At 43.0% G+C, this 25,265-nt stretch overlaps 1 protein-coding gene across 1 annotated transcript in view; it reads left to right on the forward strand.

Moving 5' to 3' along the window:
* The window catches only part of DAPK3 (death associated protein kinase 3), a 923,922-nt gene that overhangs the window by 753,055 nt on the left and 145,602 nt on the right, over positions 1-25,265 (forward strand). Inside the window, exon 5 of the mRNA XM_044054084.1 lies at positions 18,183-18,231. Within this exon, the coding sequence (XP_043910019.1) occupies positions 18,183-18,231 (49 nt within the window). The remainder of the gene's footprint in view (positions 1-18,182; positions 18,232-25,265) is intronic.

Here is a 25,265-nt window from a genome sequence, read left to right on the forward strand (position 1 = left end):
AGGAATTTCCTCAGAATGTAGATTCAGCTTGAGGTTCTCTCTGTATCTGCTGGGAACGTACTGAGTACAGGGCCATCTACCCCTTCTCCTCTTTCTTCTCCAGTCCCGGTCCACCCCTCAGACTTGGCTATCTTGGATCCAGTCTGTCCAGGAGCACCTTTGCAGGAGCTGACAGCTCAATTGACTTTGCCCTTTGACAGGTTCCTTTCCTCTTTTGGCTCCACTGTGCTCAGATATGGAAGAGACCCAGATTTGCTCCTGGGGATGGGTCAACACCGAAGTTGTCGGAGTTGTCTGTTACCCCTCAGTACCTTGGTTGTCTAGCTCAGACACAAGTTGAGGCTTCTCTGTTCTGAAACTTCCTTTCTGTTTGGGTTCAGGAGGGTTCCATCAAATTCAGTAGCATTTTCGGCCTTTGAAGCTCTTTGAATTGTTGCTTTTGATGCTGAGGGAAAAGGCACAGCCATCCAGTTTGATTCCATCTGAACCCCGTCTAGGATGAACTTCAACTTGTCTTCCTGTCAGACAGGTCCACAGGCTTCCCAGTCTACTTGCTATATTGGCTCCCAGTCTGATTCTGAACCTTCTGACCCCCCAAACCTGTTCACAGGAAATAGACATGTAAGTAGCAGTGCTCAGACTCTTTCCGAGAGTCTGTTCCAGAAAACGCAGACTTGGATGAAGGTGAAGGCTCCCCTAGAACCCTCCCTCGGAAGATGTCACCTTTGGTGAGATCCTCAAATTTGATGAAGCAGAAAGGGGAATGGTCCACTGATGATGCTTCTCCAGATGAGACTGTGTTCCTGGAAGCCTTTGATTCCAGCTCATTTTCATCCTGGGTAGTACCACCTGTTGACTCACTCATTGATTTGATGGCTCAACAGGCATGAGTGGATCCTGACTTGGTGGAACCCATCCCTAAAAAAATACCTGATAAGATTTTGGCAGTACCAATGGACCAACACTGGAGCAAAGATCCACCAGAAGATGCGATGGTGACAGTGGCAGCCACAAAGAAGGAACTTGCGGAAGAAAATTTCTCTGCCCATCCCATAACAGAAAATGTAAAAGAAAAATCTAGCAAAGCTAGACTTCTAACTGTGTGATACCTTAAACCTCTTGCATCAGAGGCCTCATGGGATATATGCAAATCACCCTTTAAGGATATCAGGTGTTTCAGCTAAATGGCAGTTCTGAATGTCCATGACTTTTTCTTTTACTTTCATTTTTAAGTCTATTTATGGACAATTTCAGGCCATTAAAGCCAAACCCCTCTAGCTATGGACATGCATGTTTCTGCCTTCTTATGTGTTTCCATAGGTCAAAAACTCCTCTTATGTTGTGCTGATGATGTCATAAGTTGAGCAGGTGTATCTTAATGTCTTGAGTGGTCCCTCAGTCCAACAGTGACCTTGATTTTCATTTGCTGTGACCTGTTCACTTCCTACCCAAAAATTGCAGCAGATAATTTGACCTGATCCACACAGGTGCGCCTACCAGGATGGGGCACTTTTTTTTATCCTGCGTCGTATGCACCCAGCTATCTTTTTTACTTTTTAACCTACTTCTGTCCATGATGTATGCTGTATAAAATGCAGTCTATATAACAGTGTTATCTTGGTGAGATTTTGTGAAAAACAGGGTCCACCTCATGAAAGTCCTCCCCAAGATTTGAGGATGAATTCAGTTCCAGCAGTACTGCTGTCCTTTGTTATCATCTCCATTCAGACCCTATTTATTATCTGTCCATTTGGACCTTGCTTTGTGATGTAACCAGTTTGTTTGGAGATTTTCTCCTTGGGCTTCTGTTGAAAAGAGACATCTCTGTATGCCCAATAAGACTGTCTTGGTTAACAAATGCAAGTAAATAAAATAAATAAACACACAGTGAAGATAAATTCCAGCCTTCTCAACATATGTTTTCTAAAACATGGAGAAGCTCCACCAGAGGTGGTTTAGGCATATGGGCAACAGTAAACCAAATTGCTACCAGTGAGGAACCCTAGCAGCCATTGTAATTTCCAGAGAGGTTGGGGGTGGGACATGAGACAAAGGTTCTTGGCAGTATGAGTAGTCCTGGTCCATCTGCAGGTGGCCAGCAGCAACCCTGAGTCTTTGCCTTGCTGCTTCTGTTTAGGAACAGTTGGTGTAATGTGCCCTTCCATGTTGGTATGGAAAGTGTTAACCACAGACTGGTGGCTGAGTGCAGTTGTCACACATTATGCTTCCTTTATGTTGCTATTTTGCCAAACATTCCATCTCATCAAAAGAAAGTGGCAAAGACTGAGGTCCCATGTCTTTTAAGCAAAAGAACTACCCAGGATGTCCTATCAGACCAGTAAAAATAAGGATAGCATTCTAGTTTTTAGTGCCAAAAAGACAAAGCATCTCAGTTCTGAATCACAGTGGCATAAGTACATTCATCTCCAAAGCAACATTTTGAATGGTCTTGGTGCAGTCAGTTCTTCTTGTCTAGCAGGGGGAGACTAAATGTGCTGTTTGGACTTCCAGGCCCTTGGTACCTTCACTTCACATAAAAATCATAAACTAATCTAGTTGATGTTTGTGCTTCTGAGGTAGTCATTTATTATCCTTTCTGGACTCTTCCATTTGGTGTTGTCTTACCCCAGGTTGTTTGCCAAATGTATGTCTGTGGTTGCAATTCCCTTCCATTTACAGAGAGCCAAAGAATTTCTGTATCTGGATGAATGGCTCCTAGCTGTCTTCTGTTTTCATCACTGACTGTGAGAGGGAGTTTCTGTTCGGCTTGTTCCATTCTTTGGGAATACTGGTGAATCTGTCAGATTTGTATACAACTTTCACAGCATCTCACATTCATAGGCTGCAATTTGGACATGAATGTGTACGCAGAGGAAGACTCCCCATGGATAGAATTTAGGCTCTTAAAACAGTGTTTGCTCTTCTTGCGACTTCCCCAACCACAGCTTAATTTTATCACAAGGTGCTTGATCTCATGACAGTAGCCTCACCCATGGCTCCTTGAGATATTCCACATTAGAGTTTGGGGTCTTGTAGTCTTTTTTTCTTTTCTTTTCCACCCTTCAAATTGCTCTACCGTAGGACCTTAATTATGTGCTTGAGAAATTGGCATTACCCCCATTTGAACTAGTAGCTTCTTGCTGTATCCAATTTCCTCCTTGGAAGATGCTCTTCCTGCTGGTACTGTCCTCTGCTAGACAAGTTTCAGAATTGTATGCATTAATGTGCAAAGTACCCCCCCCCCCCTTAGTGTTCTACCTGGATAGGGTGAGTTACTGAACTGACCATGAGCTAGGCCACTCAGCTTCCAGTGTTTTTTCTTAAGCCCCAGAATTCAGGAAAAAGTCAGCTACATTCCCTGTATGTGCACTGGCAAGTAATTCTGAAAACTGATTAGTTATTTCACATTTTCTAATTCTGAAAACTGACTAGTTATTAGTCTGTTTTGTAGATGGGAAAGGAGGAAAGCCTATTAATAAACCAACCCTTCCCACATGGCTGGAGCATTGCAATTCACCTCACTTTGTCAGTACCAAGAGAAACAAATCACAGGCCATATTAGAGCATATTCCATTAGAGCTACGGTTGCCACCACAGCTTTCCGTAGATGAGTTTCCACCCATGTCATTCTAGAAGCAGCAGCCTGATCCTCTGCATACATCTTCTCTAATCATTAACTCTTTGCATCTGAGTGATGCCTCCAGATGCATCTGTAGTTAACCCCTGCTGATGCCTCTAGGCATCAAATATTGCTTGTTCATATTTTTATTAATAATTCCAAAACTATGCTATGGACAAGGTTTTAAAAGATTTCATCTTAAAACTTACACAGTGGCAAACTCATCTGCATTAATATTTGACCCCTGTCTAGTACTAACGTATAAAGAGATATTAACTGTTGCTTTTATGATATTAATTTATATAGCTATAATTTTCACATTTTCTAAATATCTCAACAACCAAATAACACAGACAAAACTCCTTAGTCTCACATGAAAGCTCTCAGCTAGAGGAATAAAATGATGCAGACAATGTGTGTAACTTGAATGGTTGCTGAGATATTGCAATTTGTTTACAAAATATTACAAACGTAATAGTTACTGTGACTTAAAAAATTCAGTTTAAGGCCTAGAACTTAAGAATACTACCAGGAAAAAATAGTTTGTGCTGAAGAGTTTGGCATTTATACTTCTTTCATAACCCCTATTGTTCCAGAGGTATGAACATTTGTTTGAAATGTGAGGACCTAATTTGATTCTGTCAAAAGGCTTAGGCTTCTCCCATTAGAAGTTAGAGTGCAAACTTCCTGAGCTCCACTGAAGTGAATGAGTTAAAACTTGGAGGCTTTGTTTTCGTTGTCCTGCAAGGACTGATTTTTAAATAGTTTACCCACCTCCCATTTTCTCACTGCTTTGAGATACTACAGCGAACATAATACAGTTGCTTTAGGAACTTACCATAAGTGTAGCTGTTTGAGTAGTTTCAGTGATGTTCTTCGTGTTTCACTGTTGCAGTCATTACATTTGGTAGGTTGCCCTCAGTCGGCCTGAATTCCAAAGTCTTGGGTCCTGTGTCGGTTGCTGTCTCCTCTTCCATGACGTCAGGTTGTCAGGGGTATAAAACAAGCAGCCGACGCCATTTTCTTTAGTCTTTCTTGCTGCGTGGTGCCTGAAGCAGAAGCAGTTCGCAAGTGCCGGTCAGCCGACTCCTGAAATGTTCGAGTTTCAGAACCAAAGTCTTCACTAAAGCTAAGTACCCCGTTGGGGAAACTTTTTTCTTGCTCCATACCAATATCAAAAAAAGTTAATAATTGTATTACTTGTGGGAAGCAAATACCTCATAAGGATTTCCAATTATACTGTATTCCTTGCCTAGGCCCTGATCACAACGTGCCTGTCTGTCGGTTTTGTGCTAGATTTAACCAACGCACTATTAAGCGTCTGTATATTTTTGCCTCAAAATATTTTGGAAACAGATTTAACTACCCTGAAATGTTGTCGGATAGCAATCCGACTACCGGAGTACACAAAAAACGCAAAGAAAAGGACAGAGACAGACCGTCGAGGTCCAAAATAGATGACGAAGCTTCTCCTAAGCCAGTCGCTGATTTGCCGGTACTCAGTGAGGCATTTTCGCAACCCCTGATACCTGCTACTTTTGAGTCGCAGGCCCCTACTGAGACCCATGTGGAGTCCGGCACGTCTCTCCCTCTGATGTGTCTGGAGCCGCTGAGCAGGCACCGGCTACTGAAGGTGTATTCAGGCCTCAACATTTTTATATAAAACCGATGACGGCTGCAAAACCAAAGACAAAAGCAACTTCTAAAGCTAAAATACTGACGCATGAGCCACGTGCACAGGCCGCTATGCCTAAAAAACAGATTATCAAAATGGCTGAAGACCTTATTACCTTGATCAGGGGTTCCCAACTCCCTCATGATAAGAGGCCTAGGTAAGACACTGATTATGAATCTTCAGATCAGATTTCTATTTCTTCTGATTCCTCTTCTGATCAGGAATTATCTATACCTCCCTATGAGGATTCTGATGCAGAGGAATCTATCCCATCTGAATCACCTCCTAAAGATTATTCATTTGGAGAAACCTTGTATACTTTGAGGGAGCATTTTCACTGGGAGAGCCAAGATTTCTCAGAATCAAAAAAGAGGCTCAGGGATTTCCTTCTCCCTCAGCACAGGCCTTTAGCCATACCCCCTGTTTTAGACATTGTGGATGATGTTTTTTCGGAGTCCAGCTTGACGCCTGACTCCTTACCTCTGGCTCCCAGCAAGCCTGACAGATATTACAGGGTCCCTGACTCACACAAATATTTATTTAGAAACCCTGCTGCTGACCCTGAAACTATTTCACAGGGTCCAAATTGAGTTAAGGGCCTCAACAGCAAAAAATCATACCCCCTCTGACAGAGATTCAAGGGCACTGGATAGATGAGGAAAGAAGGTTTATACATCTACAACCTTGGCAGTTAGGGCCTTAAACTGCCAGTTTCATATGCTCAAGTATCAACATGTTATGGGATTGCTGAAACAGAAAATGATGATGATTTCTGAATGTGCAGAAAATAAAGAATTGCAGGAATCATTGCATGCAACTGAACAAGTTGGAATGCATACTTTGCAATGTGGTTTTGATTCCTTAGAGGCCTCCTGCAGGGCCACAGTTACTGGATCTGTGATTAGGAGGCATGCCTGGCTAAAAGAGCAAAATTTGCCTGTTCATGTTAAAGCTAAATTACTGGATGCACCTTTACAGCATGATACTCTGTTTGGTATTAAGGCAGAAGAGGTTTTAAAGAAAATGGAAGACAATGCTAAGTCTATGCAAACTGTAAAAGACTTCTTACAAGTGCAGCCACCAAGATTCAGTAGACACTGGCCTACAAAAAATTGGTCCTTTCCTGTGTCCGACAGAGCTCAAAGGGGCAAATCCAGATGCCGTAAAGGTTCTAGATACCAGGCACAAGATTCTTACAGGTCAAAGCAATGGGGTGCTTCTACCTCCAAATCTGGAGGAGATAAAGTGCAACCCTACAGAAAACAGTCCTAGTGACTTCCCTCTGCCTTCACCAAGCACTTACCTTGTGGCAGCACCCTTAGGGGGGAAATTATCACTTTTTGCTCAAAAGTGGCAGTTAATAACCCAGGACAAGTGGGTGCTAAACATAGTATCACAGGGATACAGAGTCCATTTCCATACTCTGCCAATGGCAAACGGTTGGCCGGATCTGCCAAAAAATCAATGGGCAGAGGCACAGAAACAGGTTACGTCCCTCATGGATATGGGGGCTACACAGCCAGTACCAGAACTGGAAAAAGGGCAAGGTTTTTACTCAAGACTGTTCTTGGTACTCAGAAAGGACAAGGCCTGGCGGCCAATACTGGATTTATCAATTTTGAACACATTCCTGGGGATTTCAAAATTCAAAATGCTGACTTTGCAGCAGCTTCTGCACATGCTGGGCAGGAATGCTTGGCTGGTGACATTAGACCTAAAAGAGGCATACCTGCATGTCCCTGTAAGGGAATCGTGCAGAAGATACCGCAGTTTCAAGGCTGGCTTAATGCATTACCAATTCTCTGCACTGCCCTTTGGCTTATCTAGTGCGCCCAGGGTCTTTACAAAGTGCCTGGCACCAGTAATTGCTTTTTGCAGACAAAGTAGTATACAAATATGTCCTTACTTGGACGACTGTCTCATTCAAGCAGAGAACAAGGACATTATTCTTCAGCACCTGGCATTTGTGAAAAGGCTTCTAACATGCCTAGGGTACACAATAAACGAAAAGAAATCACAACTGGTACCCTCTCAAAAGATAACATTCCGGGGTGCAAGCTTGAATACAGCTGCCCAGATGGCTTTCCTCACGCCAGACAAACAAAAGCAACTGACTACTTACTTCAAACTGATGGCAACAAAAACCCAGTTATCCGCAAGACAAACTCTGCAGGCTTTGGGGTTCATGGCATCCTGCATCCTACTGATTTCATATGCAAGACTGCATATGAGGAAACTTCAATGGTACCTAAAAAGTTTATGGAGTCAACATTCACAGTCTGGAAACAATGATTCCTCTCATTCCCTGCCTACAACAGGAGTTTCTATGGTGGGCAAAGGCATGTCACCAAAACATGGGACGGGCCTTCACTCTACCCCCCTGCCAGCCAAACTTTAACAGACACATCAGATTATGCATGGGGGGCCCACGTGGCGGGAAGATGCATTCAGGGCATATGGACCCCAAAACAAATGCATCTGCATATCAAGCAAAAAGAGATGTTAGCTGTTCAAAATGCCCTGACAGCCTTCAAGGACTTACTTCATCCAGGACAACTACTGATAAAGACAGACAACACCACGGTTATGTGATATATAAACAAGCAGGGGGGCACGCACTCATATCTCCTTTGCAGACTAGCCATGGCACTGTGGGACACAGCTTTGACTTACCAAGTACATCTTCAAGCTCAATTCCTGCCAGGAAAACCAAATACTCTGGCAGACGATTTAAGCAGAAACCTTATGGACCCTCACGAGTGGAAACTAGATCCACAAGTCTTCAGCATGATAACAAAGAAATGGGGGAGCCCGGACAGGGATCTATTTGCCTCTCCTCAAAATTATCAATTGAAATGATTCTGCACAAGGACTTATCACAGACAAGCATGGAAAGTTGGATGCCCTATCCTTCAGTTGGAAAAACCTATCAGTTTACGCCTTTCCTCCTCTGCCTCTTCTTCCCAAGGTCCTACAAAAAGTCAGACAAGAGAAACCAAAGATGATACTAATTGCCCTGGACTGGCCCCACCAATACTGGTATCCAATCCTAAGGAACTTGTCTCAATATCCAGCTTGGACCCTACCTCAAGGACCTCAATTACTGTCCCAGCAAAACAGTCAGATCCTACACAATCAGCTCCAAACACTGAACCTGGCAGCATGGCTGATCATGTAGTTATGCAAACAACACCTCTCAGTAAAGCTGTGATGGATGTCATTTTGGAAGCCAGAAGGCCTAGTACTAGAAAATCTTATGCTGATAAATGGAAAAGATTCTACGCTTGGAATCAAGCACAAGGAACTGATACAGCAGAACCAAATATTCCTCAGATATTACAATACTTGACTGAGATGCTTGACAAAGGCCTATCTTTCTCATCAATAAAAATCTATGCCTCTGCCCTTTCAGCGCATTACAATACAGAGCCACCAATCTTTTCTTATCCTTTACTAAAGCAGTATCTTAGAGGAGCCAAAAATTTAAGGCCTCCCAGAAAGATCACCAATACCTGCATGGGACCTCAATTATGTGTTGGAAAAGCTCACCCTGCCTCCATTTGAACCAGTTGCTACTGCAGATATAAAGTTCTTATGGAAAACAGCTCTGCTCCTAACAATTACTTCAGCAAGAAGAGTCTCAGAGCTATAGGCCCTCATGGCTGTGGAGCCTTTTATCATATTTTACCCAGACAAGTCTGTCTCTGAGGACCAATCCTTCATTTACGCCTAAGGTGGTTTCTAGTGTGGCTCTTAACCAAACTATTCATCTGCCAGCCTTTTATCCAAATCTGCAAAACAAGGGGGAGAGAATTCTGCATTCCTTGGACGTACACACAGCTAAGATTCTACTTGAGCAGGATTAAAGAGCAATTACTAGTGACATATGCTGCAGGATCAGAAGGAAAGGCTGTTTCAAAGCAGACTATTTCAAAGTGGATAAGCCACTGCATTCGTTTCTGCTACTTGCACCATGACAAACCTGTGCCCAAGGGCATTAGGTCTCATTCCACCAGAGCTGCAGCTACACCAGCAGCCTTTCTCAGAGGGGTACCAACCAAGGACATTCTAGAGGCTGCTACTTGGAGTTCTGTTCACACCTTTACAAAGCTTTATCATTTGCCTCTCTACTCTAAGTCCAGGGCAGGCTTTGCCATTGCAGTTCCGCAGGGCCTTATAGCCGCCCCTAATGCTGTTTAGCTCCAGCCTCCCATCCATAGCTTTGAGATTCTACCCAAATGTAATGACTGCAACAGTGAAACATGAAGAACATAGTACAGCTGTGTACACTTGCCATAAATGTAGATGTTCGAGTGCATTCACTGTTGCAGTCCAGATTACCCGCCCGCCATCCCCCTTTCATTCTGGAGTTTCTTTCCTTCTCTATCTTCTACAACCTATGTGGTGTATTTGCTTTTGTAGATGAAGGTAAAGTTTGTATTAATGCATGTATATATAGTGTGTATATATATATATATATGTATATATATATATATATATATATATATATATATATTTTTTTTTTTTTTTTTGCTACCTTTTTGGGGGCACCTGACATCTGGGACAAGAAAAACTAAAGAAAATGGCGTTGGCTGCTTGTTTTATACCCCTGACGACCTGACGTCATGGAAGAGGAGACAGCAACCGACGCAGGACCCAAGACTTTGGAATTCAGGCCGACTGAGGGAAACCTGCCAGCAGATTACCCTAAATGTAATGACTGCAACAGTGAATACACTTGAACATCTACATTTATGGTAAGTGTACACAACTGTACTTTGCTGTCCAGTCTCCCTTCTTGTCACCTGCTCTGCTTTGGTCCTACTGGCATTGGGGTGACAGTCCCATCCTTTCCCCTTTTTTGTTCCTTTCTGACCAAGTCCTCAACTTTGTTTGGTTAGCCTTTTCCTTGGAGCTTGGGGATTGGTCCACCTTGGGAGTGGACCTTTGCAGGTGTTGGAGTTACTGCCTGGTCCTCTGATCTGTAACTGGTATTCCCTGGTTTTGCTTTGGCAGGAAAGTTATGAAGATTGCAGTGGCTGATGCACCCTTTATATTGCTGAAGTCCTTTCATCATAAGTATGTCCTCAGTAGAAGTCTAGGGTGAGGGATGGGCTGTGGATGATTGGCTTGGCTGCGTGCTCTCTACAAAGAGTGAAGACTACTTGAAAATCTTCCTAACTCAACTGCACTTTATATGGGTTTAGTGAAAAATATTTGGAGTGGTTTAACTGTCTTAAGTTTGTGGATTCCCATTCTAGTTGAACAAGCACATAATGCATCACATACCCTGATTGATATGTTCACATCACACTTATTCGAAGAATTGATCTTGAGCAAGATGTGGCATCCAGGAAAAAAAATGCACTAAGGTGCATCAAGAATACGTAGTGTCCAGAATTATGTGGTTAGTATGAGATGGCAAAGGAGCCAGTACCTGCCAGTATTTAGGCAGTACAGAGTTTGTGAAATTAAATTATAGCTGCTGTACTTAGACTTCGAAACTTTTTTACTTTTGGTTGGATGGAAAACTCTTTATCCACGACCCCCCCCAGCAAGCACTCAAGGTGCTTCAGAAGTTCCTTTCCTAGCAACAGGATAATGTGGGAGGCAATTGGACACAGAGCTTTAGCAAGGGAATTTGGCATCCTGAGCAACGCACTCACTTGGCATACTGTCCATGTGCTGTGTAAGTAATCAGATGATAAGACATCTTCAGCATGTAAATGGACAACACTTTGACAGTTTACAAGCTGGATCGCACACAGTTTATTTTTATTTATTTTTATTTTACATTTGTTGACCAGGATAGTCCGCCTGGATGCATGTCCATTTTCAGCGGAGGCCCGGGGAGAAAAGCTCTAAGGGTAAGCAGATTACATATTACAAACAGATTATTTACAGAGATTACATAAGTAAGCAAGTTAAACAAGTTCCACAGGTTAAAGTTAGTCCTGAGCACAAGTCAGGATTAAATTAAATTACACAGTAAACTGGTTAACAGATTTTTACACATTACATTTACACATTTGAGTTAGCCAGGCTTGATACATTGACATAGCCAGTTAAGTGACAAATGTTGTTTAAGTCTAGTTTTAAATTGACCTAAGGTGGAAAGTAAGGTAATATCAGCTGGAAGTGAGTTCCAGGATCTACTTACAGAGTTTGCAAAGAGAGAATCACCGGCTGTGTTATTAATTTTGCTAGTCTGAATTAGTAGTTTGTTAGAGGATCGAAGCGGTCTAGGATTGTTATAGGGGGTGATAATATTTTTAAGTGCAGGAGTATTGTCCGGATTATAGAGGATTTTATAGGCCATAATCAGTTGGTTATACTGGATTAGGCTAGGTAGTTCAAGCCAACCAAGCTGATTTAGATTGATGCAATGATGTGTCCTAAAAGGCAGCCCAGTGGCAAACCTGGCAATGCGGTTGTAGCAAATTGAGAGTTTAAGGACAGTCTTGTTCAAATTCGAGAGTAGAGGGGAGTAACAGTTTAATACTTGGACAGTTATAAACAGCTTAAAAGCAATTGCGATGGTAATTTTGTCTTGTAAGCTGCTAGTGTTTTGATGAATCTACTTTGAAAGGTCGAAGTTCCAAAACTTCAAAATTCTGGTCTGCAGAGACCAGAATATTAAAGATGTTCATCGTGCATACAGCTGCAGTCATAACAGATGGGTTATCCTGCCGTCAGGCGGGTCCTCGGTCAGCCGAATTCCAAAGTCTAGGTCCGGCGTCGGTTGTCGTCGCTTCTTCCCTGACGTCAGTGCGGCAGGGGTATAAAAGAACCAGCCGACGCCATCTTCTTCAGTCTTTCTTGCCGCGCGGTGCCCGAAGCAGAAGCAGTTTGCAAGTGCCGGTCGGCCATCTCCTGAGATTTACGAAAATATTTCAGCCGAAGTCTTCTTGAAAGCTAAGTACCCCGTTGGGGAAACTTTTCTTGCCTCAGACCAATGTCAGACAAAGTTAATAATTGCATTTCATGTGGGAAGCAAATACCACATAAGGATTTCCATTCTTTCTGTATTCCTTGCTTTAGGCCCAGATCACGACGTCTCAGCCTGCCGTTTTTGTGCTAGATTCAACAAACGCACTATTAAGCGTCGGGCGGAGTTCGCCCAACACTATTTTGGTAAAAAATTTAATTACATTATGTCGTCGGATACTCCGACTCCAGTTTTGAGTAAAAGACGCAAAGATAAGGACCAACATACAAGGTTCGCGACTTCTACCGACACCACGCTAAAGCCGACTACCGGTGCTCCGGTTCTCAGCGAGGCGCCTACGCAGCCCCTGAGTACCGATGACGCTTCTTTAGCGGTGTCTTCTGTGCCCGAGGTCGCAGGCTCCTCAGCCCCCGTTCCGACTACAGATACCGACGCCACTCTTGGCGGGGAAACTCAGATTTTAGACAGGCCTGCCACTTCTCAAGGTGTCTTCAGGTCTTCCTCCTTTTCCATTAAGGCTTTCAAAAAATCTAAAGCAGCCATGAAAACTAAAAGACAAGGTCCACAGAGCCCCTCTCAAGGCCCCATGCCTAAAAAACAGATGCTCAAAATGGCTGAGGATTTGATTACTATTATCAGGGGTTCTCAACCCCCCTTGGACAAAAGGCCCAGATTGGAGGAAGACTACCCTTCCTCAGATCAAGCCTCTATTACCTCAGAACATTCTGAGGACCAGGAATATTCATATTCCCCTTTTGAAGACTCTGATGCTGAGGAGTCCATTCCCTCGGTCTCCCCCCCTGAGGACTATTCTTTTGGGGAAACCCTGCATAACCTTAAGGGAACACTTTCACTGGGAAGGCCAAGATTACTCAGATTCCAAGAAAAGGCTCAGGGATTTTCTCTTGCTTCCCCAGCACAGGCCTCTGGCTATCCCTCCTGTCTTGGATATATTAGATGATGTGTACACAGAAGCCAGCCTCAACCCAGATTCTTTACCTCCAGCTCCTGTTAAACCTGACAGGTATTACCGGGTTCCTGATTCACACCAATTCCTATACAAAAGCCATGCTGCTGACCCAGAAACTATTTCACAGGGTCTCAAGGGAATTAAGGCCTCTACTGCCAAAAACCCATTACCTTCAGAGAGAGATTCCAGAGCTTTAGAAAGGTGGGGGAAAAAGGTGTACACCTCGGCCACTTTAACCATGAGGGCATTAAACTGTCAGTTCCATATGTTAAAGTAACAGTTTTTGTTATCTCAGTTGAAAAGCAAAATGACACAACCTGAGCAACCAGATTTAAAGGAGTTGCAGGATTTGTTGCATAGTGTAGAGCAAGTGGGTAAACATACCTTGCAGTGTGGTTTTGATGCTTTAGAGGCCTCATGTAGAGCTGCTGTTACAGGGTCTGTCATATGTAGACATGCTTGGCTCAAAGAGCAAACCTTACCAGATCATGTCAAAGCTAAATTACTAGATGCACCTCTTCAAAAAGATGTATTGTTTGGTGTTAAAGCTGAGGAGGTACTAAAGAAAATGGAGGAAAAGGCAAGGTCAATGCAAACAGTGAAAGATTTCCTACAGGTACAACCTCCACGTTTCAGCAGAAACTGGCCTTCAAAAAATTGGTCCTTTCCAGCCACAGACAGACCTCAAAGAGGCAGATACAGGTGCCCGAGGGGTAGAGGGCAATCTCAAGGATCATTCAGAGCGAGACAGTGGCAAGCACCTACACAAAGAGGTGGAGAAGATAGATCACAGTCATTCAGAAAGCAGACACAATGACTTTCCCCTTTGCATGCCAAGCAAAGCTTTAATGGCAGCACCTTTAGGCGGAAAACTGGCATTATTTTCAAAAAATTGGCATATTGTCACAAAAGACAAATGGATCCTGGACATTATAGACAGAGGCTACAGATTCCACTTTCACACCCTTCCAAAAATGAGAGGCATGCCAAACCTGCCACAAAATCAAAGGGCAGAGGCACAAAAACAAATTTCAGCTCTCATGGATATGAAAGCTATTCAAGAGGTACCTGCAAAAGAACAGGGTCAAGGTTTTTATTCCAGACTATTCCTGGTACCAAGGAAGGACAAATATTGGAGACCTATTTTGGACCTTTCCATCCTAAACACATATTTACTCGTACCAAAATTCAAGATGCTCACATTACAGCAGCTTCTTCCCATGCTGGGCAAGGAGTCTTGGCTGGTAACATTGGACCTCAAGGAGGCATACCTGCATGTCCCTATCAGACAAGATTGCAGAAGATACCTCAGATTTCTTGCAGGTTCAACCCATTATCAATTCTCTGCATTGCACTTTGGCTTATCTACTGTGCCCAGAGTGTTTACGAAATGCCTGGCATCAGTAATTGCCTTCTGCAGCCTTCAAGGGATACAAATATACCCTTATCTGGACGACTGCCTGATCCAAGCGGACAGCAAGCACATACTTCTGAAACACCTGGCGTTTGTAATAAAATTTTGAACTTTCTGGGATACACAGTCAACAAAAGGAAATCAAAACTAATACCCTCTCAAACAATAATTTTCCTGGGTGCCAGCTTGAATACAAACACCCAGATGGCCTACCTCACGCCAGAGAAGCAAGGGCAACTATCTCAATACTTCAGCAAAATGGCAACCTTCACCAGGCTGACTGCAAGGAAAATCCTGCAGGCTCTGGGATTCATGGCATCTTGCATCCTGCTGATCCCATGTGCAAAGCTGCATATGAGGAAACTTCAATGGTACCTAAAAAACGTATGGTCTCAACACAGCCACAGTTTGGAAACAATTATACCACTCATTCCATGTCTTCAAAAGGAATTTCTGTGGTGGGCTCAAGCATGCCAAAGAAACATAGGTCTCCCCTTCTGCATGCCTCAAGCAAATCAAATCATCACCACAGACGCCTCTGACTACGCCTGGGGGCGCACATGACAGATCAGTGCATTCAGGGCAAATGGTCCCAAAAAGAGAAGCACCTACACATCAATCAAAAGGAAATGCTAGCAGTACAAAATGCTATTATGGCCTTCAAAGACCTACTGCATCCAGGCCAGCTATTGATAAGGACAGAAAACACCACAGTGATGTGGTACATAAACAAACAGGGAGGAACTCATTCATATCCCCTGTGCAGACTAGCCATGTCCCTTTGGAACACAGCTCTGGAATTGCAAATCCAACTTCAAGCACAATTCCTGCCAGGGAAGGAAAACACACTGGCAGACAACCTAAGCAGAAATATGACAGATCCACACGAATGGAAGTTGGATCCTCAAGTTTTCTCAAAGATAATTCAGGCATGGGGACAGCCAGACATAGATCTCTCTGCTACCCACAGAAATTACCAACTGAAAAAATTTTGCTCAAGGACCTATCATCCACAGGCCTGGAAAGTGGACGCACTTTCTTTCAATTGGACAACATTGACGGTCTATGCCTTTCCACCTCTTCCTCTGCTGCCCAAAGTTCTATTAAAAGCCAGAGCAGAGAGGCCAAACATGATTCTCATTGCTCCAGACTGGCCAAGGCAACACTGGTATCCACTCCTGAAGAGCCTGACGCATTCCCCACCGTGGATCCTGCCTCTAGTGCCTCTTCTGTTGTCCCAGCACAACTTCAAAACTCTTCACAGTCAGCTGAAAACCCTCAATCTAGCCGCATGGAGGATTCCTTGATTTCCAAACAGACCTTCCTCTCCAAGGAGGTGCAGGATGTCATCTTGGAGGCCAGAAGACCTTCTACTAGAAAAGCCTACTCCGTCAGATGGAAACGGTTTTGTGCCTTTTATCAGAAAAAGGGCCAGAATCCTTGGGTACTAACTTTACCTCAAATATTACAGTACCTAGCTGAGATGTTAAACAGTGGACTTTCCTTCTCCTCCATCAAGATCCATGCTTCAGCCATTTCTGCACAATACAACACAGATCCTCCTTTATTCTCTCATCCTCTCTTAAGACAGTTCCTCCGAGGGGCTAAGAATATAAAACCCCCAAGGAAACCACCAGTACCTGCTTGGGACCTCAACTTCATTTTGGAAAAACTGACCCTGCCTCAATTTCAGCCAGCTGCTTCAACAGAACTGCAATATTTGTCATGGAAAACAGCCTTCCTTCTGGCTATCACCTCAGCATGCAGGGTTTCGGAACTACAGGCCCTCATGGCTGTGCAACCTTTCATCATTTTCCATCAGGACAGAGTTTCCTTACGAACCAACCCTTCCTTTATGCCAAAGGTAGTATCCAGTGTAGCCTTGAATCAGACTATCCACTTACCTACCTTTTATCCTAACCCAAAAAACAAAGGGGAAAGACTACTACATTCCTTGGACATTCACAGACAACCTCGTTATTATTTGGACAGGACAAAGCCATTCAGAAAATCCGAGCAACTCTTTGTGTCCTATGCTACAGGTGCTCAAGGAAAGGCTATCTCCAAACAGACAATCTCAAAATGGATAGCCCACTGCATACGCTTTTGTTACTCATTTCATGGAAAAACTGTGCCTACAAGCATCAGATCTCACTCCACAAGGGCCACAGCTACCTCTGCAGCTTTCCTCAGGGGGGTTCCTACCAAGGACATTTTGGAAGCAGCCACTTGGAGTTCTGTGCACACTTTCTCCAAGCATTATCACCTTCCACTTTACTCTAAATCTAGAGCGGGCTTTGCCACAGCAGTCTTGCAGGGCATCCTTGCTCCTCCTAGTTCCACTTAGTGCCTGCCACCCCTTTTTAGCTTTGGGATTCTACCCATCTGTTATGACTGCAGCTGTATGCACGATGAACATAGTACAGTTTTGTACCTACCATAAATGTAGATGTTCGAGTGCTAATACAGCTGCAGTCCAGGTTTCCCTCCCTCCATCCCCTCTTGGGACAGGCCTTATGACAAACACCTCCTCATACAACCTGATTGGGGTATTCTTTTATGGTGTATTTGCTTGCAATCTACTGTTTTTTTGATTATTTTACATTGCATTATTACATAAGTTTATGTTTTGCCTTCCTTCTGGGGGCACCTGACATCTGGGGCAAGAAAAACTGAAGAAGATGGCGTCGGCTGGTTCTTTTATACCCCTGCCGCACTGACGTCAGGGAAGAAGCGATGACAACCGACGCCGGACCTAGACTTTGGAATTCGGCCGACCGAGGACCCGCCTGACGGCAGGATAACCCATCTGTTATGACTGCAGCTGTATTAGCACTCGAACATCTACATTTATGGTAGGTACAAAACTGTACTTTTTAGAACTTTGAAACTTGAATAAAATAAAAAAAAAATTGCGTTTTTGCAGGGGGGCAAGCCCCTCTACACCCCCCCAAGATCGCACTACAGCGAGGAAAACTGTAAATTTCCCATTCCACGATGTACAGCGATCTCTATTAAGAACGTTTGAAGTTCCAAAACTTCGGTATTCTGGTCTTGGCAGGCTGAATTTTGAAATTTCGGAATTTCAACCTTTCAAAGTAGACCTGTTTCGACTCTTCCTGCATGTTGTGCTTGAGGCAGGCAACCTGTTCTTCTCTCCCTTCCTCAGAGAGTGATTGTACTCATTAAGTGAAAGGAGTGACGTGAGGTTATCATCCTCCTCCTCAGCAGGCTGCAGAACTGTGGTCTCATCCCCCCTTTTCAGACTTAAGATGAAGAGCAGAGAAAAAGTAGCCCTTTATTGGAAGGAAATGAATGGGGCCCATTGACTTCTCAAATTTTGAAGATGTTTGTGGATACTTGGGAAGTTTATACAAAACAGAAGTATTAATGATTGGTATGGAAGCCTCTGTTCATCCCAGTGTTATTTGAAAGTAAACAAAGTTTTGACTTGTGCAGTTATTTGCATGCTTACTGAACAGTAGTGTTATTTGTGTGTGTCTTTCATAATGCCTTGATCTTAGGATTCTCAGGCTGTATGCATTTTTCCTGCAGCTCCAGAAATTGTCAATTATGAGCCATTGGGTCTGGAGGCAGACATGTGGTAAGTTAATACTAAGTCTTGCTCTCTGTCTCTTTTTTTTTTCTTTGACCCTGTTATTTGCATAATGCTGACATGAAGGAAAATACATTGGGTAGGTCCCTCTCTTTTCCTGACTTCTGATTTTGCAGTAACATTTGTCTGCTAGAAAATGTCTGACTGGAGTATTGCTGCCTTTGGAGCTGTGTCACTCTTTGTAACATTCATCTTTAGGAATCTGTCTAGTCTGTAAAAAAACAAAAAAACAAACTGATTTTCCTGAGCCTGACAGGGTTGGCTGTTCTTCACACAGTTTAACATTTCTATGCAGTATTATGTCCTTGCTGTTACTGTAAACCCTGTTGTAATATTTTGTTTTTTTGAGAAGGGTGGTGGTGAATGGTCCAGAGGTATTAGGTAATATTTCTGTGCAGTGAGAGAGAGAACAGCAGCTCAATAAAAATGTATATAAAGATTACAGATTACCATTTAGTAGAAAAGAAATTGCAGAAAACACTTTTGGTAATCCTCAAGGTTGCCCTTTTCTTCACTATTGTGCAAACTATGAGTTGGTATATATCAGTTAGGTGTGTGGGTGGGGGTGGGTTTTACTCCATCATGGGAGAGTGCAGGGGGCACTTTGCCAAAAATGCATTTTACATTTTTTTTTTACTGAACTGCATTCAATTTGATGACTTGACATGAATCTGTTTCATGGAATAAGGCTTGGTCGCTATTGTAGTGGTCTAGTGTTCCTTTTCATCTAATCACCTTTTTTGCTTTCATCAGCTCACTTAAGTTGAGCTGATCTGGCATACAGCTTTTTCTCTTGTACTTTGTTACTTAAAGGACAAATTAACCCAAATATCGATTTTCCTCATACAGCTGTTTTTTGCCGCACGCTGTTTTTGTAGTTTAGCTTTTTGAGAAATCTTTTAATTTCTTCTGGTATTGATAACATTATGTATAACATAGTTTAAGCAGTCTGGTAGGGGAGAAACTTTGGTTTCTTTGATCTTAAGAAAATGCAGTGTAATTAGCAGGTCAACAGAACGTAGCTAGAGGGTCAGTAGTATTTAAATCTTTGAATTGTCAAGTCTCTTGATGTGCCCATTACCATATACATATGGCTTAACTTCACACCTCAACTAAAAACTATGGCTTGGAGCTGCACTTTGGAATACAACCAAAATCAATAAAAATGTTTCAGGCCTAACATTCACATACACCTTAAAATGATCTGTTATTGACTGTAATGATCAGGCATGTGAGACTTGTAATTATTGCCTCACAAATGGAAAAATAAATGTTGCAAAGATAATGTAGCAAATGTTGAAATTTGCCATAATGCTTTTAAAGCTTGTACCCCACACCCATTGTACTTGCGTATACAGACTCTGAGATCACTGCACAGAGTAGGGAGAATCCTCTCAGATTTCTGCATCCTTGGTTTTACTATACATTTGCATGTAAAGTCTCAATATTCTGAGAGTCACAGTTAAGGTTCATGAAATTTCAGCAAGAACCTCAAAAATCAAATCAAAGTATGTCTTTGCAAAATGCACGTTGGTAGCTAAGAAGTCACAATTCTGTTATTGTAATTTTACTGAAGAGAAAGGACCAGAACTCCAGCAAATGTTCATTTTCCATTATGCATTACATGTCCCAATGTCACAACATGGATGTTATAAAAAATAAAATCGTATCATCATGGTATCCTTTTGGGCTATTCTATTTGGTAACACATTAGAAAGCAACATTAGTACTGCAGAAAAAAAAGTCAGTGTTTTCAGCTTGGAGTAGTTTTCCTTTAACTGAAACGGTACACTGTATATGTATGAAAACTAGACTAAACAGTAAGAAGTAATTAATATTCAGACATATAAATTATAGTTGGTCATTCGTCCATGTATTATTCATTGTAAATGGAGCATTACTTGCAGAAAGAAGCACAAGGCCAAAACATAAAATTAGCAGTTGCTAAACAAAACTACAAAAATAAAGTAGTGCACCTAACATAGCAATATTCTAATCTTACTAACAACTAAATAAGTCATGAAAACACGTGTTAAAAATTAACAGCAAGTCTCATACCCAGTTGGTAAAATCGTAACTAAGTAACAGCAATTGCTGTTCCCTAAAGAGCCCTGAAAAGAATGTTTAAAAGGAAACAGATCCTTAGAAAATGCATATTTGCATCAAGAATGTATTCCTTTTATATAATTTGCTAGTGTCTTAATGTATTGCATACACAGTATATTATCAAGAAGTGGATTCTCACATCAGCAGGAGGAAACGGATAAGAAATGAATTACTGTTTTGCAGTCACAATACAGTGATGTCAATTTGTAGTAACAGTGATTCTCATTCAGGTGTGGGTAATGCAGAGTTTACTCATGGCTGGCTTGGGTCTATAGCACATAATCGAAGTATGATAACTTTGAACGTGATATGGTCGAAACCATATGTTCGAAGTTGTGATACTTCGAATACAAAAAAAAAAAGAAATAACTTACCTGACAGTTGTAAGCAGGGGAGGCAAGCCTCCCGGCATCCCCTCAGCTTTTTAAATATACCAACTCCGAAACCGCGCTACAGTACAGTAAAGGGAAATTTTCCCTTTTTTTTGACATAGTCGAACTTTTGTAACTTAGAACATATGGGTTCGAACATATGGTGTTGGAAGTGACAAAACTTCGACTATGTGATATAGACCTGGCTGGCTTTATATGATCACTCATGCTTTGTTCTTGTGGACAGCCTGCACCAGTCATCAGTAAACTATGCTTTAAATACACCCAGGTGAGAGTTTTTGCTTTAAGACAGGATAGTTAGTTGGTGAAGTATGAAGTTATCAATGGCCTTAAAAGTTTAATTGAAAAATAGTCTCTCTAAAAAGGAATGGGTAATGGCTGAACCATGTGCTTGTCTAATGTGTCAACTTGGATTGTTTATACCAAATGACTTCATGGTGTGTAGCAGTTCAAAAACTAATACGTATCTTAACAATTTCTACAGTTCAGCAACATCGCTTGTGCTTGAAATCCTATTGCTTCTTTGCTAATTTGTACTTTGCTGCTGTTTGCATTAATTGATTCTTTTTGTTACTTTTTTATTTTCATTTTTTAACCAGTGAATAATTCTGATACAGATGACCATCAGAACACAACATAAGTTCTAGAACAAGTAGGACAGCATTAATCATATTAACAACTGCATTCATAAATATTGTTCGCATACTTGACTAAGCGTGTAAAGTGTAGGTCAGTTTAGTATAACACAGTAAGTTTATAACGAGTTGCCTACATAGTAGGAATTTTTTTTTTATATATATATTGGCTTATCTAGTTAAATAACAGATTATAATCTATTATACACTTGTGGTACAAGTGTGGGGAGAAGGTTAACTGAGAATGTTAAGTTGTCAATCTCGCCTTCATTCTTGCTGGATGGGTTCAGAGCCGATCCTCGGCTCCGACTCGGCCACTTACTAAAGCTTGAGAGCTAATTTTACCGGCTCGAGGCAACCCTATATCCCATGATGCTAGGCGATAACTTCCCAGATCTCATTTGCCACTTTCGCTTGCGAGGTGTGTTTTTACCGGCTCTTGGTAAGTTTTTAATTTTCAGACTTTGTCACTCCCTTTTGTCTTAGTTCCACTCCTTTTATTGTTTTAACTGGTAACGGTTAATTTTAAACCCTATTCCCGTTAGTGGTTCCCCTTATCCCAGTTATATATCCCTTCCCCTAGGTTAGGCCTTAAGCTTCCCCCTTTCCTAGTACTATCAGGGATTCTGTGTAGTGTTTGTGTGTGATGTCCTTCAAGGATGAATCTGCAGTCCTTACATATGGGTTGTCCTGCCTCAGGCAGCCCTTCGGTCGGCCAGATTCCAAAGTCTGGGTCCGGCGTCGGCTGATGTCGCCCTCTCCCCGACGTCAGAGTGCCTGGGGTATAAAAGCATCAGCCGACGCCATCTTCCTCGGTCTTTCTTGCCGCGTGGTGCCCGAAGCAGAAGCAGTTCGCAAGTGCCGGTCAGCCAGCTCCTGTAACTTCAGCTACCGAAGACTTCAAAAGCTAAGTACCCCGTTGGGGACTCTTTCTTGCCTCAGCCGATGTCAGTTCAAACGCTTAAAGTTAATAATTGCTTAACTTGTGGGAAACAAATACCTCATAAGGATTTCCATTCTTACTGCCTCCCCTGCTTAGGCCCAGAGCACGACGTCTAAGCCTGTACAGCCTGTGCCTCCTTCAACCGACGCATTCTTAGGCGTCGGGCGGAGTTTGCAGAGGAATTTTTTGGGGCTAGTTACTGTTACAATATGTCGTCGGAGACTCCGACTTCTCTTTTAACCAAAAAAATGGAAGGACAAGGACCGACACACGCGGACCGTGGTTTCGGCTGAAACCACGACTAGGCCTACCGCGAGTGTCTCGGTCTCAGCTGAAACAGAGTCCTTGGTACTTCCGACCGTCGATACCGCACAACCAACAACCTCTGCCCCGGAGGCCTCTTCTGAGTCGGTTATAGAATTTCCCTCAGAAACCGGTGTTCCGGAAACATCCAACACCATTTCCCTAGACAAAACTACTCCAGCACGTGGAGCAGCCAGGCCTCCTGCATCCATGTCCATAAAGGCATTCACTAGGGCTAAAGCTGCTAAACAGCCAAAATCTCTGCCTCCCAAGGCTATTCCTCAGGGATCCACTACAGGTTCACAGATTTTAAGTTTAGCTGAGGACCTCATTTCCTTAATTAGGGGCTCTCAGCCACATCCGGACAGGGGCTCTCAACCTCCTCCAGACAAAAGGCCCAGGGCTTAGCCCACTGATCCCCAGCCCTCTGATGAGGCCTCAGATGACTCTGCTCTTTCAGACTACCAGGAGGAGGCCTTTACGGCCTACGAGGATTCTGATGCAGAGGAATCTATTCCCTCTACCTCCCCTCCTGAAGAGCTGTCCTTTGGGGAGACCCTTCACTCCATGAGAGAGCATTTCAAATGGCAGGGCCAGGAATTCTCTGATTCCAGGAAGAGATTAAGGACGTTTTTGCATTTACCTCAGCATAGACCTTTGGCTATTCCTCCTGTTTTGAATGTAATTGATGATGTGTACTCTGAGTCTAGCATTACCCCTGACTCCCTTCCTTCCTCCGGCTCCTGTCAAACCCGATAGGTACTACAGGGTCCCGGACTCACATCATTTCCTTTACAAGGCCCACTCTGCTGACCCTGAAACTATTTCCCAGGGCCCTAAAGGGGTTGCATCTGCCACTACTAAAAATCCACTCCCCTCTGAAAGGGAGTCCAGGGCTTTAGAGAGATGGGGTAAAAAAGTGTATACTACTTCCACTCTTTCTATGAGGGCATTAAATTGTCAATTCCATATGATACAGTACCAAGAGTATTTGTTAGATGAATAGCATAAAAAACTGTCTTCACCTGAACCCCTAGATCGCAAGTCACTTCAGGATCTGGTACATAACTCCCAGCAGGTTAGCAACCATTTCCTGCAGTGTGGTTATGATGCATTGGAAGCTTCATGTAGGTCAGCAATGACAGGTGCAGTCATATGTAGGCATGCTTGGCTGAAGGAACAAACTCTGCCAGATCGTGTTAAAGCAAAGCTTCTGGATGTGCCACTGGACAAGCAAAAGTTATTTGGCTCCACTGCTCAGGAGGTCTTAAAGAAATTTGAGGAAAAGGCTAAATCTGTGCAAACAGTCAAAGATTTTCTCCAGGTCCAACCACCAAGATTCAGCAGAAATTGGCCCTCTAAGAATTGGTCCTTTCCAGACACAGAGAGATTTCAAAGAGGCAAGAACAGGCGTGCCAGAGGTAGAGGGCAAGCTAGAGGCTCCTACAGAGGACGTCAATGGCAGCCTCCTAACCAGAGAGGTAGTGCAGGACCTACAACTGCTGCACAAGGACAGACTCAATGACTTTACCTTGACCCCGCCAACCAGGGCTCAATTGGAAGCACCTTTGGGCGGAAAGCTATCTTTATTCTCAAAAATTGGCACAGTATTACAAGGGACAAATGGACACTGCAAATAATAGACAAAGGATACAGGTTCCATTTTCATACATTACCAGAAAGAAAAGGCATGCCAAACCTGCCACCAAATCAAAGGGCAGAGGCTTTAAAACAAATTTCCAACCTATTGCAAATGAAAGCTATAGAAAAGGTTCCTCTCACAGAACAAGGCCAAGGATTTTATTCCAGACTATTCCTTGTCCCAAGAAAAGAAAAACAATGGAGGCCTATTTTCGACTTGTCCGCACTGAATACTTATCTCATTGTGCCAAAATTCAAAATGCTGACCCTACAGCAACTCCTTCCCATGCTGGGCAAGGGGTCTTGGCTGGTAACTCTAGACCTCAAGGAGGCATACCTGCATGTCCCTGTCAGACAAAGTTGCAGAAGACACCTCAGATTTCTTGCAGATTCAGAGCATTATCAATTCTCAGCATTGCACTTTGGCTTATCTACTGCGCCCAGAGTATTCACGAAATGCCTGGCATCAGTAATTGCACACTGCAGACTTCAGGGGATTCAAATATACCCATATCTGGACGACTGCCTTATACAAGCGGACAGCCAACAAACTTTGGTAAAACACTTGAATTATGCCATCCGCCTACTTCAGGCTTTGGGATATACAGTCAACATTCACAAATCAAGACTTGTTCCATCCCAAAGGATAATTTTTCTGGGTGCGAAACTAGATACAACCACCCAAATGGCTTTTCTCACGGAAGAAAAACAAAGACAACTACCGGATTATTTCGAAAATCTGACAAAACAAACTCAGCTGACTGCAAGGAAAATCCTGCAGGCCCTGGGTTACATGGCATCTTGCATTCTTCTGATTCCACAAGCAAGGCTGCATATGAGGAAACTACAATGGTACCTAAGGAGTTTATGGTCTCAGCACAGTCACAGCCTAGAAGCTTTGATACCACTCATTCCATGCCTTCAAAAGGAATTTCTGTGGTGGGCTCAAGCAAGCCAGTCAAACAGGGGCCTGCCCTTCAGCAAACCAATAATCAGCCAAAC

The sequence above is a fragment of the Protopterus annectens genome, chromosome 13.part0 (genome assembly GCF_019279795.1).
Source record: "Protopterus annectens isolate FY-2018-M chromosome 13.part0, PAN1.0, whole genome shotgun sequence".
In the NCBI taxonomy this organism is placed as follows: domain Eukaryota; kingdom Metazoa; phylum Chordata; order Ceratodontiformes; family Protopteridae; genus Protopterus; species Protopterus annectens.